General features: G+C 51.9%; 9 protein-coding genes across 9 annotated transcripts; 4 read left to right on the top strand and 5 right to left on the bottom strand.

Annotated features, from left to right (window-relative positions):
• Positions 1-357: 357 nt before the first annotated feature.
• rutD-1 (putative aminoacrylate hydrolase RutD) lies at positions 358-1212 on the bottom strand (the record flags this gene model as incomplete). Its single annotated transcript, XM_037324302.1, has 1 exon — positions 358-1212. The coding sequence occupies one exon, from the start codon at positions 1210-1212 to the stop codon at positions 358-360; it is 855 nt and encodes a 284-aa protein (XP_037177325.1).
• Positions 1213-2019: 807 nt separating this feature from the next.
• Positions 2020-2997, top strand: adhT-0 (alcohol dehydrogenase; the record flags this gene model as incomplete). Its single annotated transcript, XM_037324303.1, has 1 exon — positions 2020-2997. One exon carries the CDS (start codon positions 2020-2022, stop codon positions 2995-2997), a length of 978 nt encoding a protein of 325 aa, XP_037177324.1.
• A 715-nt stretch (positions 2998-3712) lies between these two features.
• On the bottom strand, positions 3713-4045 carry CGCA056_v009057 (uncharacterized protein; the record flags this gene model as incomplete). Its single annotated transcript, XM_037324304.1, has 1 exon — positions 3713-4045. One exon carries the CDS (start codon positions 4043-4045, stop codon positions 3713-3715), a length of 333 nt encoding a protein of 110 aa, XP_037177323.1.
• A 2180-nt stretch (positions 4046-6225) lies between these two features.
• Positions 6226-7176, top strand: CGCA056_v009058 (uncharacterized protein; the record flags this gene model as incomplete). Its single annotated transcript, XM_037324305.1, has 1 exon — positions 6226-7176. One exon carries the CDS (start codon positions 6226-6228, stop codon positions 7174-7176), a length of 951 nt encoding a protein of 316 aa, XP_037177322.1.
• A 396-nt stretch (positions 7177-7572) lies between these two features.
• On the bottom strand, positions 7573-8539 carry stu1 (the record flags this gene model as incomplete). Its single annotated transcript, XM_037324306.1, has 4 exons — positions 7573-8184; positions 8249-8269; positions 8366-8383; positions 8432-8539. 4 exons carry the CDS (start codon positions 8537-8539, stop codon positions 7573-7575), a joined length of 759 nt encoding a protein of 252 aa, XP_037177321.1.
• A 2370-nt stretch (positions 8540-10909) lies between these two features.
• On the top strand, positions 10910-11891 carry CGCA056_v009060 (uncharacterized protein; the record flags this gene model as incomplete). The annotated part of the gene is made up of 2 exons (XM_037324307.1): positions 10910-10965; positions 11021-11891. 2 exons carry the CDS (start codon positions 10910-10912, stop codon positions 11889-11891), a joined length of 927 nt encoding a protein of 308 aa, XP_037176804.1.
• A 1850-nt stretch (positions 11892-13741) lies between these two features.
• CGCA056_v009061 (uncharacterized protein) lies at positions 13742-14409 on the top strand (the record flags this gene model as incomplete). The annotated part of the gene is made up of 2 exons (XM_037324308.1): positions 13742-14293; positions 14368-14409. The coding sequence occupies 2 exons, from the start codon at positions 13742-13744 to the stop codon at positions 14407-14409; spliced, it is 594 nt and encodes a 197-aa protein (XP_037176805.1).
• Positions 14410-15072: 663 nt separating this feature from the next.
• Positions 15073-15459, bottom strand: CGCA056_v009062 (uncharacterized protein; the record flags this gene model as incomplete). Its single annotated transcript, XM_037324309.1, has 1 exon — positions 15073-15459. One exon carries the CDS (start codon positions 15457-15459, stop codon positions 15073-15075), a length of 387 nt encoding a protein of 128 aa, XP_037176802.1.
• A 30-nt stretch (positions 15460-15489) lies between these two features.
• Positions 15490-15765, bottom strand: CGCA056_v009063 (uncharacterized protein; the record flags this gene model as incomplete). Its single annotated transcript, XM_037324310.1, has 2 exons — positions 15490-15665; positions 15741-15765. The coding sequence occupies 2 exons, from the start codon at positions 15763-15765 to the stop codon at positions 15490-15492; spliced, it is 201 nt and encodes a 66-aa protein (XP_037176803.1).
• Positions 15766-16581: the final 816 nt, after the last annotated feature.

The raw sequence follows: 16581 nt of genomic DNA on the forward strand, positions 1-16581 counted from the left end.
TCTCTGCGCGAAGGGCCACCACTCAGCTATCACCTCAGACGTTTGATGCCGATGATTTTGTGGATTTTCCTCAAATCTACAGAGGGGCACGATTTCCCAGATATTTGCGCGTAAGATGATGGTGCTTTACTCAGCTTTATGCGATTTGCAGTGAAGAGGCTTCCAACGTCGCTGACCGAGAGCTGGGCGGACGGAAGAGCGGCCGGATTGACAGTCACTCGAGAGTTCCCAGATTTTACAACGGCGTGAAGACAAAAAACGATCATTGTCGGAGTAGACTTCAACTAAAATGACTACGTTGAGTGACAAATACATGTGACAAAAACACCCGTTCACGCTGACGAATCTTGAGAATTTTCAATGCCCAAGGAATAAGTCCAAGTGCTGCGCGTACAGCTCTGGGACCTGGAACAGGTGACCATGACCAGCATCGGGGTAAATGATGAGCTGCGCGTTCGGAAGGTTCTGCTGGAGAGTAAAACTGTTTGGCGTAGGCGACATAATATCATTGTGGCCATTGGTGACTAGAGTAGGCGCCTTGATGTCCTTGAGACGGTCGAAGTTGCTCGAGTTGAGACTGAATGAGAAGATCGCCGTCAGCTGGGATCGAGCGCCAGGGCCAACAAGAAACCCTTTTCGCTCTTCTCCTGTTACTTGACGCTCGTGAATACGGTTCCACCATTGACGACCGATCGCCAAGCTGGAATCCGATGGAAAGAAGAAGAGGCGCAGCATGTCCTCCAACGTAGGAGGCTCGTCATTGTTGTCTCCCGCGCTTTCCAGTACCTCTTTGGGAGGCATTACTACGCCCTCGCCAATGGCAGATTGGGTGCCGGCTAGAACCAACTTTCGCACCAGGTGAGGATAGTCCCAGGCCAGGATCTGGGCTACGCCGCCTCCCATCGAAAACCCAATTAAGTCGGCCTTCTCGACGCCAATGGCAACCACGAGGCCGGCCGCAATCGCAGCCATGGTAGTTGTAGACTCGGGGACTTGTCCATCACTATGGCCGATACCGAAGCTGTCGTAGACGATGACCTCTCGGTTCTTCGCAATGGCGTTGAACAGTAGGGGGTCAAGTGTGTCCATCGACCCGCGAAGGTGGTTGATGTACAATAATGGAACCTGGGACTGCTTTCCGAAGCGTCTGAAAGCAACTCTTATTCCGTTGACGGCAACAAACTGTGTCTCGGCGATCTGAAGAGTGGACATTGCGGATGATGGAAAAAGGAATTGTAGTTTTGACTCGATGGGTTGATTGTTGATGGGGGAAAAGTATTTCTGGCCTGCCAACTCGGGATGCAGATTAGGAGAATAGTTCTCTGTTCAAGGGAATTCCGATCTTATTATATACACAATCACGATGGGAGGCGCAACTTAATCTTGGCCCAGAAACAACGTCTGGGCCTTTCAGTTGTCCCGACGGCATGACTTCAGCCCACTCCAGCTCCAGCTCAATTCGACCGAAGCCGTCCTGTATGTTACCAGATGTCAGACTGAACATCGTCGATGATTCGAGGTCTGATCTCTCAAGCCATGATGACAAAGCCTGATTATGATGCTTTTGGCTTCAGGGGTGGCCGCACCTCGGCAATCCGTGCGGCAGAGGTGTAATCAGTAATCATTTGGCAACCACCACGAATGAAAATAAACATTAGGTGCGCAATCTCTACCTCATTTAATTCAAATATCTCAACCTTCATGAAACTTTAGGTTTGAGTCGAAAATTAGAGGCCGGACGATGATTTACCCGGTGGCGATCAAATGCCTTGGATTGACAAACTTCTTCTGACCCGGGCTTAGTCGATGAAATTCCCAATGGAAGTGAGTTCCGAAAGGCAGTTGATGTCTTCGTCTTCAGTGATTCCTATTTTTCTATTTAATTACGAGTGAATTCTCCTCAATTCTTAATCTTATTTCATCATACTTCCTCCATCGGTCACACTGAAATCGAAGACATTGACTGGGCCACGATAGCCTTTGCTCAAAGAATTACCCATCTACAAAACCCCTAAAATCATGAAGGCTTACCATTTCTCAACCCCTTCAAAGGGTCTCGAACGTTGTGACGTTCCTGTGCCGACTCCACAGAACGACCAAGTCTTGGTCCAAGTGAAGGCATGCGGCATATGCCACACCGACTGCAATATTGTTTCCGGCATCGATACCATGTTTTTCTGGAAACGCCCCATCATTCTCGGACACGAGATCGCTGGAGTTGTCGTGTCTTGCGGAGCTGATATCACCAAGTTCAAAGTTGGTGACGCTGTCGTTTCAGTCATCACACCGAAACACCCGGTTGAACTTGGAGATGTAGTCGACAGCCCCGGAATAGGTCGGGACGGTGGGTTCGCCGAGTACGTGGTGCTCTCCGAAGACCGAACCTTGCCGATCCCGGATGGCGTATCGTTTGCCCAAGCAGCGGTGGCTACCGATGCTGTAGCGACGGCATACCATGCAGTCGTTGCTGAGGGCCAGATTTCCCCAGGATCCAAGGTTGCCGTCATAGGCTTGGGCGGTCTGGGCCTCTCGGCGGTCCAGATTGCGGCTGGCTTGGGAGCTCGTGTTTTCTGCGTCGACCTAGACCGCCGCAAGTTTCCAGCGGCGGCACTTGCGGGGGCTTATTCTTCGGGAACGACCTTTGACAGCTTCCCAGGAGTTCGATTCGATGTTGTGTTTGACTTCGCTGGTGCGGGGTCGTCCACTTCTGCGGCGGCCAAAGCGGTCAAACTTGGAGGGAAAGTGATCCTTGTTGGCCTTGCTTCGAAGCAAGCAGTGCTCGACACGCACTTGTTCGTTGCCTTGGGCGTCAAGCTCATCGGATCTGCCGGGTCTTCGCTCCAAGAGGTGGAGAAATCTCTCGAACTTGTTGCTAATAATAAAGTTCAGCCAGCTCTCGAAGAGGTTCCATTTGAAAGGCTAGCGGAGGGGGTGGATCGGCTGCTGAAAGGCAACGTCGTCGGGCGGCTTTATGCCGATCCGTCACAGAACTCTTGATATTGTAATGTTGCTTCATCTTGGAACTCAGCTAGCACGTACACAAGATACTCAATCTCTGGAAGTAAACCTCAGACTATTGCCAGTCCGCCGAGCTTCACAGCGAATGCAGTTAGTCACATTGGGATAACATTTTTGTCAACGACCAGTTACTTTAGACTCTTCAGGTAAACATGCAGTCAGGCTTAGCCTTCAAGGCCCAGTCTCCAGAGCATGAATCGATCCTTCCTCTCGCCGTTGGAGATCGACGAAGTCGACGCCGTGGGTTTGGTAGACGCTCCTGTGCGTCATGTCGACGGCGCCACGGCTATCGTTCCCCCAACATATCATTGTCGCTTCCAGTGCAATCCATCTCGTCCAGGGTAGCGTCAATTGCAGACATGGCACGGCCGAAGAATGCGCAAGCCCCTGCTCTCTTGTTGATGAACTCCGAGCACCGCTCGATTGATGCATCCAGTCGTCGTATGAGGCATGGATCAACTTGTATGCAAACTTTCAAGGCTTCTCGCGCCGTTCTGTGGGCATAGAATTCGTTCGCCAATTGGTCGCTCCTGATGCCGGGCAGAGCGGTCGTCTGCTCGCATAGAGCTTTCAGAAGCGACTTCACCTGCATCAGCTCCATCTTGACAGTCTCAACGCTAGCATGAGATTGAATCCAATCGTTCATTGATATCCTCTTTGCAGTCAGATCCAGCACCGGGCATAGCACCTTTCGCTAAAGGGTGTAGTTCTTGTTGCTGTCGACTCCAAGACGACCGTTTCCAGTCATGATATTCAGCGCATTGACAATCACCGCTATTCCGCTGTCTCCTTCGTCGGCCTGCAGGGGACAATGGGAGCTGTGAATCGTGGGGACGGGATCGTGCATCGCCAGTGTAGTGATGAGCAGTAGGATGAAGGCTCGAACTTGGCCATCAACACCGGTCGGGGATAGGGAGTCGTAAACGTGAACAACGTCGTTACGTCGATCGAATCTTAGTAGCACCCAGTGCTGTTTGTCGGCAAGGTGGATAGGAGCAATGATGGAGCATCTTCCAGAAGATGCCATCTGTTCTAGTACGTCTCTTGGAATCGGCTTGTGGTTCTGGATTCCGCTGGAGACTGCGGGGTCCAAGATGACATACTGGAAAGGGTTGAGATGCGCGGCGCGTCGGATGATACTCAAGATGAGGCTGCCATGAAGGCTCTTTCCAGGTTTGAGCGGCCCAGTGTCGTTGATGTATGTAAAGGCCACGCCGCGGCTACATTGAGATGTTTGCGCTTGGCCTGGAGGGCCGTCGACTGTGCATTGAGTCATGACGTTCTCAGTGTCGGACTTGGCGAGTTGCTGGATATTGGGCTGATCTTGATGTGAACCAGGAGGAGCGATTGACGACTCAGTGATTGATGATGGGGACGGCATGGAAGATCGGGAACCCGAGTCGCCTGCGACGGACTGATTTCGCCGGCTGTACCTTGCAGCTCTGGCTGACTGGGTACCTTGAACGTCTCTCGGTACAATATCGCGCATGGAAGTCGCGGGCGTAAGAGCGACGGCTGTCTGCTTTTGCGCTAAGGTCTCCCAGATAGATCTGATGACAGGCCGACGATATTGGATGCCATGGAGAGGCCCTCCAACATCCCACAACGATTCCGGGGGCTTGTCATGCGCATTCTTGATTATTCTGACCACGGTATGGCAGACTTCACGCTGCAGGTTTTCGATGTCCTTGCCATCCGGTGTTGTGCTGCTGCCGAGGAGAGACTGCAGTTCGTCGCGCCAGCGTTGGGTTTCTCGCCGGTAGAGTTCCTGTGCCTCCTTCGTCATTCTTGCGGCACGTATCGAACGACCTGCAATGGCTAGTCGAAGGCTTTTCACAGCAAGATACGACTGGCGGTTGGGGGAAGGTGCGTTTCCTGGAGTGACTGCAGTTCGGACTTTTCAGTTAGTAAGATGGCTATCATGAAATAACGCAAGAGATAGGCAAAAGAGTTACCAGGAAGAAGTGAGGTTGATAGTGGTTGGTTCTCGGTGCGAATGATCGGATATCTTCAGATTGTCGCTCATCGCTGGAGACCGAAAGTGATGTTGAGGAAGGGTTCTGACTCGCTTCGAGGTCGCCTCAGATGCGCTTCGTCGGATGTGTGCGCAGGCTGCCGGTCTTGTTTCTCGCGTGGCGAGGTGAATTTTCCAGGCAGCGAAGTCGCGTTCAGCAGAAGATGCGGAAGGAGCTGACAACAAAGAGCAAAGGACATTGCTCGGTTAGACTTCCAGTTCGTCGCGGTTGCTCCGGCGAAGTTGACTAGTCATTATTTTCCATCACTTCCTAACAGCTCTTGGATCTTCAGACTTTCTCACGGCGGGTACTTTTGCGCGAAGCTCTTGATTTCCTTTCTCCCAGCCATCTGGAAGACTTTGGCCATCTAATGCCATTGGCATTTCAACATCTCGGACAACGGCTTCCGTCGAAAAAAAAACCGCCAAGAAGCTGCCCAATGTCTCCTCTAGCGTGGCAAACGTCCATTTTAAATATTGACGGTCGTTGAGAACCGCGTGAGACGCTGAATTATCAGAACGAGCAGTCGGCTGGCTGTGGCTGCAAGAGTTGTCAGTCAATATGATGATTCTTATTTCTGATATTTCTGACGAATGATCAATATAGATCGAACGCATCCTCCTCCGCGACCTGCGGGAGCAGAGTCGAAATAAGGAGGTGGAAACCCCTTGCAGTAGCACCGTCACACTGAAAGAGGGGCAGGGATCCCTCCATGTCAGTTGTTCGTCCAAAGATGGCGAACACTAGGCTTTGTGGGGGTGATGCGAGCAAACATCCGAGCCGCAAGACGCTTAACCCCGTTGATGATCTGAACACGGGCCGCGTTGAAAGTGGCTCTCTTGGTGGGAATCCTTGCATTGTACCTGCTTCCTAGGTTGCCTTCCAGATCTGTCCCTGTCTTTAGATTTCTCTGGCCAGTATTTGCCGTCATTTAGTGCCCATCTCCACAGCGCTACAGCAAGGGAGCAGGCATCAGGGGAGCCCGGGGATTTGCTAGACAAAGGTAACTCCGAGATGATTTCGACATGAACTCATCACAAAGTGACCAACGACGTCGGCAATCACGCAACCTGTCCAGCGAGACCCGAGGATCCACTCGCCATCAGTCCATAAGGTATTAAAGCATAAGTGCGGTCACAATTCGAACGATTGACCTCCGCTTCCAGACTCATCCAAGAAAGCCACTGCTATTATGTTACCTTCCGCCTTTCTGGGAGTCGTAGCCGCAGTTAGCTCTGCATCTGCCGCCTCGGTGGTGTCGCAATTATGGAACTTCACCGACTATGCTGTGACTATCGAAAACAGCGCTCTCCGGTCTAACGGCCAGCTTCTTCTCACCACCTTCGACAACGGCAGCCTCTACACCTTGGACACTCTGACAAATGGATCCGGGGCCGAACTCGTCACCAAACTCCCGGGAGCCACGGCTATTGGTGGCATCGCAGCAACCAGCGCAGACAAGTTCGCCATCTTGGGCGGCGTTCGCGGCAACAACTACTCCTACACCAACGAAAGCGTCTATATAGTCGACTTCAGCGACGGAGATAGCTCCAAGCCCAGTGTCAACGTCGTCGCCAGACTTCCCAATGCCGTCATGCTCAACGGGCTTGCCTCTCTGCCGTCTAAGCCTCATGTTGTCTTGGCTACCGACTCGCGCCTTGGCAGCATCTTCCGCATCGATACCCAGACTGGAGCGACTGAGGTGGCAATTACCGACGACCTCTTTGCTGCCCCCGCAAATGCCACCATTCCCATTGGTATCAACGGGATCAAGATTGCAGATGGGTATGCTTACTTCACGAACACCGCACGAACCAGTTTTGGCCGCGTTCCTATCACTGAAGACGGCTACAAAGCTGGCGATGTTGAGACATTGGCGGTTGCGTCTGGGGGCTATGCTTGGGATGACTTTGTTATTGACGCGTCGGGCAACATCTTTGCCGCCCAGACCCAGAACGCACTGGGCCAGATTTTCGTGAACGGAACGTATGTCACGGTCGCTGGCGGTGGCGATACCACCTTCATTCATCGTCCAACCTCTGTTGCCGTTTCCGAGGATAACAAGACGTTGTTCGTGACCACTGGTGGAAATGCAGTAGACGGTGTGACATACAATGGTCAGGTTCTGGCAGTGGAGCTGTGAAGCCAGCTGCCGGCCATGGGGACTGATGATGGAGGATATCCTTGCTGCTCAAGATATTAACACATCGCATCAGCATCAGGTCTGCATGAGCTCTAGGCTCTAAATAGCTCTCTCGTTTCTCCAAAATAGGTTACTTCACCGTCCAGCTTCTTTCATCAAAGCACGAATTATGAACCGGATATACTGAGAAGGCGATTCGGTACGTAGATGGGGCCGACAACAATAACATGAGATTGATGACAAAATATAAATATGTGATGTTCAAATATACAAATCAGAAATGAAGTGGTGTAAGCCTACGGCAATGCCGAGTCCAATCGGAGCCCAACGATGCATCGTCAGATGCAAAGACCAAACAATGAGTACGGCCTCCACAGATGACGATTGCTATACCAATTAGTAGTGGCCCTTCTTGTCGTCCTTCTTGTCGTCCTTCTTGTCGTCCTTCTTGTCGTCCTTCTTGTCGTCCTTCTTGTCGTCCTTCTTGTCGTCCTTCTTGTCGTCCTTCTTGTCGTCCTTCTTGTCGTCCTTCTTGTCGTCCTTCTTGTCGTCCTTCTTGTCGTCCTTCTTGTCGTCCTTCTTGTCGTCCTTCTTGTCGTCCTTCTTGTCGTCCTTCTTGTCGTCCTTCTTGTCGTCCTTCTTGTCGTCCTTCTTGTCGTCCTTCTTGTCGTCCTTCTTGTCGTCCTTCTTGTCGTCCTTCTTGTCGTCCTTCTTGTAATCCTTCTTGTCATCCTTCTGGTTGCCCTTCTTATCGTCCTTCTTGTCATTGTCGGAGTCATAGCAGTCGCCCTTCTTGTTACGCTTACACTGCTTCTGCTTCTTGACCTTCTTATCGTCCTCCGAATCAGAGCAGTCGCCCTTCTTGTTGCGCTTGCACTGCTGCTTCTTCTTATCCTTCTTATCGTCGTCGGAGTCGGTGCAGTATCCCTTGTTGTTGGTACGCTTGCACTTCTTCTTGTTGCGCTGCTCAAGGTCGCCGCGGGCAGCGAGCTCAGCACCAGCGAAGGCCTAGTCAAAAGCCATTAGCGATTGTGGTCCACTGCCTGGAATTGTATTTCACATCGGTACTTACGGAGATACCATCACCGCGAGCCTAATGAAATGATAAGTCAGTCTATTTTTCCCCCCAAAGCGCAACGAAGACATATGAAAGAGAAAACTTTAAAAGCTTTCAGATGGCAACACTCACGACAATCTCGGCAGAGCGCTGCATGAGGTCAGTAAATGTCTTGTTACCATTAGTTTTGGAACTCACCTCGACAACGTCAGCCTCAAGCGGCTGAGCAACAGGGGCAGCGATAGCTGCAGCGGCGAAAAGAGCCATGCCAATGGTGGCAACCTGACCGAAGGTGGGCATATGCATTTTGAATAAAGTTGGTGTTTTGGAGTTGAAATTGGGAAAAGATTGAATGTGGATGAGTTTCAGAGAATGTGTTGTGATGAAGGCTGGAGTTGAGTGAGCGTGATGAGGAGAGATAGACTTGACAACACTGGGACATTAAGAGGGTTCTTATACAAATTCTCTCCAGTATCAAGCGTATTCTTTTATTATGATGATCAAAAGCATGTTCCATGATCATCGCGGCAACATCCAAGACCTGAAGAACAATGGCCAGACTTCGCGAATGACGGGAGAGTCCGTGGTTGTGGCGTTTGTTCGCACCTCAACTGCTGCCAAGACGTGGACCCTGCGATGGTCGCTTGCACTAGAACCTTAATCAGATCAATGCTACCGTACCTTAACATCAAAATAAGCATGTTTTAACAAGATCCAAAGTGTATGTCAACCTAAAAAAGAGCACTCTTTTCACTGGGACCCGTACCACCGGAGCCAAGCGTCCTTCAGCTGAACCATGGCCCCATCTGTGCAACATGGTCTGAGTTATTGAAGCGAAGACTAGCCGGTACTATCGTGGCGTTGGCGGTTCCTTAGCTAGATCTCGCGCCGGAAGCTAAATCAGCTAGTTTGCGTCCGGCGTCGCAAGAACATGGTAATCTCTGGCCGTGTCATGTTTAGTTCCGCAACAGCTTGACCTCAACATTATCAAAGATCTTCTGATTAGGCTGCGCTTCTTCGTGATACCGCTTGGCACACGTCAAGAATACTACCGCAGCGAGCTTCGTGGCCAGATTCGACAACGCCCAGAAGTGCCACAGGCCTCGCCAAGAAGGAATGCAGTATTTAGCTGAGTCTGAGGTCAGTTGTGGAACAAACAACGTTTTTCGTTGTTTTGAAAACAGTATTGGCTTGCCTATGGAGCCAAGATTACTAGATTACAAGGATTTTGGACACCAGCATATCAAGTATTCGCCTTTCTGCGCGCACTTATGAGCGAATGTTTCGGCTGTTCACTGGGGTTTTCTGATCTTCGTTTCTAAATTAATAAGATTGGTACTCCCCTTGTCGCCGCTGGCCTGTTGAAGTCAATGACATTGTGTTTACTCCGTTTGTAACCTGCAGTCTAATACATGGGTATATCATTCGTCACTTTTACCTCAAGCGCAAGGTACGGGAAAAGGGGGGAGAGAAGCAGCATCTTCAGCCACACAGCCCGTATCTTAATGAGGTTCCCAAGCACACAAAACAGACCACGGTACGAAGTCGATGAGGCTGTTCTCTATCCGTCCGGGGAATATCGAGCCTAGGCGGAAGCGCTTGCCCATTCCTGCTCCTAAGCTTCTGTTTTGAATGGCTCTTCATAGATGCTCATTAGATCTTCTTAGCGAATTGACATTCATGCAGCATCTGTACCATTTGCGCCTCCGGCTCTCCAAGAAAAGCTTGTGTTGGCCACGCTTCGTGGAGCCAACCAAGTTACCACCCGAACGAATGATAAGACGCAAACGGTTTTTCGACTACATACACGAAAAGAAAAACAAAACTTCTGTCAACATGTGCGAACGTTTCTCAGATTGTATCGACTTGTGGAAACCTATGCAGTCTAAGGGCAGGAACGGCGTGATATTTGAGGTGTGGGATGAAGCAATCTGTGAGTATATTTACACAAGTGCATTCAGAACGATGACGAGGTTATGCTATGGATCTTCGATGGCCCTTGCCGTTGAATGAAGGCGTCTGGTCAACATTATTGGATGCAGAATTCGCCAGGAGGGGCAACAATTAGGTGACTACCCTAGCAGCCAGCAGCCAACATCTTTGCGCGAAATGGGGGCAATATCAGTGTCTTAGGGTTGAAAAGACATGCCTGGTTCCTGGGTGCATTTGGTCTTGGGGCAATCATTATGCATAACGTTCGCCAAATTTCGAGTTGTCCAGGACCCGAAAGCGGCTGAGGATTCGTCAAATGTACCTACTTAGAAATCGCTGTTGTGCTTGTTGGGGTCGATGCGCCGAGGTTCTGTCAATCCAGCGCAGACCAGTTGCTGAAGCGCGATTTGTACCTTACTTTAAGGTACTTATGCAATTGTGCAGCACTTTGCGCGCGTGAGTTATGTGCATTTAGTCGCACGTGCCATGCATAAATCGTTATGAGGACCATTTTGTGCTTCTTGTCCCTTGATGGTGCGCAGTGCCAGTGGACCCAGCAGCAATCTCAGAGCTGTTGCGACGCTGAGGACTTCCTTGGTGCACTACAGCTACGTAATCAGGCCCCTCTGTTTCAGCGCGTCACGTCGCGGCGCATCGCATCGCATCGCATTCCTCCAACGACATCCTTTCAAGATGCTGTCCAGATTATTCGCAGGAATGAGTCCCCGCCCATCGGCCAACAAGATGGCTCTCAACAAGAGCGGTCCCATCGGTGGCAACGGAGGCGATGCCGAGTCGAGGTAATTGGATTCCGCGGCCTCTGGGAACTCGTATGCTGACATGCCGTCCTCGCAGTGCGCCGCACAAGCTAGATGCCTCCAATGGAATTCCTTCGAACTGGACCGACGCTTCTTCGAGGCTTTCAAGCCCCCTATCGAATCTAGACAGCCCGCTTTCAGATGGTTCGCGACCGGCGTCTCCTGACCTTTCTGCCAACCCTCTCGAATCCCTCGAAACCGCTGATGATGCGCCCGGCCCCGAGCGAACGGACCTCCCCAGCCCGGAGGAGCCAGCACTGGCTGAGCAACCGTCAATCGACGTGCACCCATCAACAGAGCATGGCGAACCCGAAGATCCTGCCCCCCAGGTGACCGACGATGGGAATAGCAGGGGAGGACGAGGCAAGCGGAAGAGAGCGACGACGCAGTCGGGTCGCAAGGCCACGACCCCCCGGAAGAGGAAAGCCGTAAAATCTAACGACGCTTCCGAGCCCGCGGTCAAAGACGCTGGGGAGCCCTCAGTGTCCGGCCCAAACTCGGACAACAAGCAATACCCGGTCCACAAGATCCTGGACTTCCGACGCGAGGGCGATGACGTCGAACTGCTGGTTCAATGGGGAGGCAAATGGCTACACGACGAACCCACATGGGAACCCGAGGAAGAGCTGTGGCACAGCTGCCGGAAGGTCGTCTCCAAGTTTTGGAGCCCGAGCGGGTGGAACAGGAGAAACCGCGTGCTGGGGTTGGACCCCGTCACAGGGCCGTTTATCGTCAGCAGGATCCTCGGCGAGAGAAAGATGAACGAGGTCCGAGGTAGGGAACAGGGAGGCGTTGCATATTTGGTGGAATTCGTGGGGTACGACAAGGCTGAGTGGACGCCGGAAAACTGCCTCCCCAGCGATGCTATCAAGGAATGGAAGGCCGAGGGCAAGAAGGGAAAAAGGTAGCGGGTGGGACCACACATCAACATTGGAGATGTGGTATCTCCTCGGGTTTGTTTACGTATGGTGCTATTCTGGCGTTTGGTGTTCGGGTGATATGGCATGCTTCTGATACCCGATCTCGATGTCAGATCTTTGCGGCGGTATCCATGATGGTGTGCCGGGACTCATCTCTGTCGATTGGGAAATATCTTTTTGTATCGCTCCGTCTCCTTCAGTTGCCTTCTGCAACGTTGCTGGCGTCTTTGAGGTAGCTGTTTCAATCGAGGACTCTGTTAAGGATCCCCTGTCAACCTTTTTCCGTTCGGACTGACTCGAAGGCTTTCGACAACGCTGCTGCCGTCGTTCAACCTCGTCGAAGGAAATACAACGAAAACACGAACAGGTCAGGATTCTCATTGATCCGCGTCGTTTTTGGTGTCGATGCAGTAGTAACCTACCGGAAAAGGAACGCCAATCGCGCGGAGACCATCTGCATCGGCCATGGGTTTCGCAGGAACCAACAAGTCGCTTTGAAGCACCGTGATTACTTGCTCGCGAAATAATAAACGCGGAAAGATGCAATCATGTCCTTCAATTTCCCCATCTCTCAAATGTGCACTTGATCATAAAGTGTCTGCTTCAACCTGACCATCTGAGTCCTCAGTTCGTCCAAATTGGAAGCGAGCTCCTTTCCATTACTCTGTCCACCAAGATTTCGACAACAGTCATGTCGAGAATCTCCTGCATTAGATGCCGAATCATTCTGCTTCGTTTCTTTCGCTCGAGTGAGTGAGTTCAGTTCCTGGCTAGATGGGAGCGTCCCGGACTATTGCTTTGCAAAAAGGAATCCAAGGAGGCGCAGCTGGCGCAGCTTCTCTGGCAACGCATCCAATGCAGGCAGTCCCTCAGGTTCTGTGGCAGGCCTGATCTCATAGCATAACCCGGACTATGTAGCCCTTGTTGCCTTGACCCCCGTACTGTCCCAGGCGTGCCTTGCGGAGGTTGGAAAGTGCATGCCGTGGGTGTGCTACGCCCCTTTCCGCAGAATGTGCCAAGGGGGCATTCATGATGAGGTGGGCCCGCCATGCAAAGAAGGTACGCTGAATGAGTTGAGGAACTTGCGAGGTTGTGGTGCCTTCCGAGACCGCCTAATTTCCTGTGTCTGGGCGACTACATTGTCATTTACTAGGTGACGTTGATGAGTACGACGACAATAAACGACGACAATAGACGACGACAGCGACAGACGATGACGACGATGGACGACGATGGTAGAAACGACAGCAACAACAACAGCAGCAACGATAGAAGCGAGCACACAGGAAAAGTAGTTGCTTTAACACATGAAAATGGAGCTGTACCTTCCGACCTGAGCAGTCCCCATCCCCATCCGCCACTGTGTGCAGTTTCCATAAGGCACGAAGTGCTCGTTGCCCCCTTCCCGATGCTACTGGCGGGCGTGCCTCAGCCATCACTCAGCCGGGCGAAAAGCCACCGAGACCAGGACCAATGTGCCCCGTCCTTCTGTGTCTCTACGTGAGTCTGCACGGAGCTTCCTTGAGCGCACTGAAATATGGATTGACGCCTTCCCCGGTTAACTCTTGGTGGTGGGCGAGGTAGGTAGGTACCCTGCCCTGGTGAGATGCTCTTGTTTTTGAAGCGTCCCGCGAAATACTTGCATGGAATCCTCCACCATCCAACATCACTAGTCAATCCAGCACAGCCTACCACCACCTTTCCATCATCACAACTTTATTCACAGCCAGCTTTTTGGTAAACTCAATCGGGCTCACAGACAATACGCACTTCCGGAGAGCCTTGCATTTGTTCAAAGTCACTCTACATCTTTCAGCTTGCACAGGAAGTCGACCACGATGGTTCAACAAGACGTACAGTCGGAGAAGCTCTCAAAGAACACTTTGCCTGAGGACATTGAGTGGATTGCCGCGGATATCAAGGGGCGAGCAAAGCTGAACGCCAATCTTGCAAGGCGCAAATGTCAAGAGCTTCAAAGTGACCAGCCACTGACTGAGGCGATCATGAACTTGATTTCGTGGGCCGTCAGACGAGCTTCAGCCAACGAAGCCAGACAAAAGTATGTCATCGCAGACGCGGGATGGCTTCGCCTCAACTCTAACACCTCCGCGAGACGTCACCCCTCAAGACTTCCTGAAGGATACTCGAAAGGCAGCGGACAAATCCTTCTGGTGCCGATCTATTTTGACGTCTCGAATAACGGCCATTGGTCGCTTTTGATTGTCCACGATGGTTCCACTGGGTTCGGAAAGTTATTATCCTCGATTAAACACCTCGATCCTTTCAGAGATACGGATACGGGTTCAGAACGCGGCAATACAATCAGAATCAATGCCCCCCTGGCTTTGGAAAGTCTATTGGGCATAGAAACATTAAGATCCGGCCAATGGGTGAGCCAAAAGCTTTTCCCGTCTATGTTAGTAGTTGTGCAAGGCAGCAGGCTAACCTCAGTGACAACGATCAGAATGTCCCACAGAGCCCTAATGCTGCTAGTAGCGGAGTGTAGGTCGCACACGCAATCAGAACGATCTGCCACAAAGGACTCGGAGACAGATATCCAAAGGAAAGATTCGACTCTAGCATCTTTCGAGAGGAAATCTTCCGCGAGGCGATTAGCAAGGTCTCTGACATGAGCATTGGGCCGCATGATCCAGGGGCTTCGCTTGCCATGTTTTCCACTGTCAAATACTGGAAGTCTGGAGTCGAGGAGGTTGATCCCAAAAGGCTAGCTATTTCAAACACTCCACAGCTCACACAGCCCGGGGGTCATTGATAATATCTTACGGGTCCGGTGTGTCGTGTGCATTGTTGTATTCTGAGGTGGCTTGTGGTTTTTCGTTCAAGCATTGCGCATAATTAGGGTCGACATGCGGTACATTCTTGTCCATTCAGGCGTCGTTATGATCAATGGTAGCATGCGAACATAACCACGACCAGACCTCGTGCCATTCGCGTCGCTACTCGTAATTCCTCACGCTCCCGGTTCAGAATTCCCCAAGATTACACAAACTCGGAACAGACCAATGACGAATCTTCCATTCCCCCTAAGAGATGTCTGGGTCGCACGCTTGCTGCCATCCTGAGTCGAGTCTCGTGGTCAATATGTCGAATGGCGCAGCGACTGGACTACACATTGTCGTACGCTCTCAGACGCTCGGAAATAGCACCCTCAGTGGTGCGTCAGGGCAGGGAACCACTCTGGAAGATCATCCTCGTTCTCTTCGTGCTTCCCGCCAGTCCGCTTCTTGCGGTACGGTCTGGCTGATCCCTTGTCTTCCAGCGACTTGCAGTTCTTCTCAAGCCCAAGAGAATCAACCGCACTTTTCGACAGCTTGCGGCCCTCCAGCCAATCTTCCTGGGAGCGGCCACTGTGCGCCTTGTACGACTCCCAAAACTCGGCAATCAACACTCTGCCCACTTTGGTGGCGGCAACCCAGGCTGCCTCGGTGCGTCCCACAAACCGCGTCTCGTACTGTACAACAAATGTGCCTCTCTTGTCGGTGCCCTTCCGCGCTGCAAGTATTTTCAGAGGCATCCAGCGGTCGGGATGAGCCATGTGACGCTGGCGGCCGCCGGCGCACTTTTCCTAAAAGTAGCAGACGGCTTCGGGGTCGATGAGCTGGGCTTTGGACTCGCTGATCCAGAAGGCGGGGTACGGCGGATTGGCGGGGAGGACACGGAGGTCGAAGGTGTCGACGTAGCTGGAGGGTTTGGTTGTCGATTTGTGGGCGAGGATGACGCCGAGCTTGGACGAGCGAGCCGCTGGAGGTAGGCGGTCAGATCTCGAGACAGCAACGGAGGGAACGGGTGCGAAGAGGTCTCTTGGAGAGGGCTTACCTGTCTTCGTCTTTCGTTTGGCCATCTCTCGATTGTCAAGGGTACTGCGCGTCGCCTTTGGTGAATGAGTAACTGGGAATTCTGTTCGGGAGCGTCCTGCGATGCCGGGTGCAGGCTTCCCTTGCAGCAGGCAGACGACAACCGAGATACCAGCGGAGGATGAAATTCAACGGAGTCAGAGGCCTTTCTGCCTGGGTTCCAATGATTATGGGTGCCGGTTGAGACTGGCTTGCGGTGGTAGCTCGTGGGCGAAGAAGGCAACGTCGTGGTGAAGGCAGCTGCGCGAAAGTGTGGGTCCTTGGCCGCAACGCTGAGCTACGGCACACCTCCACGGTCTCAACTTCGTCCAGCGACAGGACTAGGTCGAGCTACCTCTAAAAGAAATGTGGAAAATTGGAAATAGAATCCGAAATATATCGAGTACACAGGGTAAGCTATGCAGCTGCGCAAACGCGGAACAGATGGGCGGTCTCGGTTGGAGGCAATTCTTCTGTTAGAGACAAGGGACATCAACACAAGTCTCAAAGTATCTTCTTTGAATCCTGATGCTGGACACTTACAATTTTCCCGTAAGGTCACTAGCCTTGAGGAGCCATCTCGACGTGGGCAGTGGAATGTCGGCGCAGTGGATTGATTCCGGATCCGAAAGGGGGGGGGGGGGGGCTGTTGACCGTCTTCTCCCAGAGAATGACTGCCCAAGGCCAGCGTGTGATTCTGACTCTTCTCGAGAGGCCAAAGAATATTCAAAGACCATGCATAATCCTTTGTAAAGATTCATGAAAATGAGGACAGCTATCAATGTGACGTGGATCAACGCTGCACAGAACTTGTTTGGGTAGTT

The sequence above is a fragment of the Colletotrichum aenigma genome (assembly GCF_013390185.1).
Source record: "Colletotrichum aenigma strain Cg56 chromosome Unknown KSG_Cg56_contig06, whole genome shotgun sequence".
Taxonomy (NCBI): Eukaryota; Fungi; Ascomycota; class Sordariomycetes; order Glomerellales; family Glomerellaceae; genus Colletotrichum; species Colletotrichum aenigma.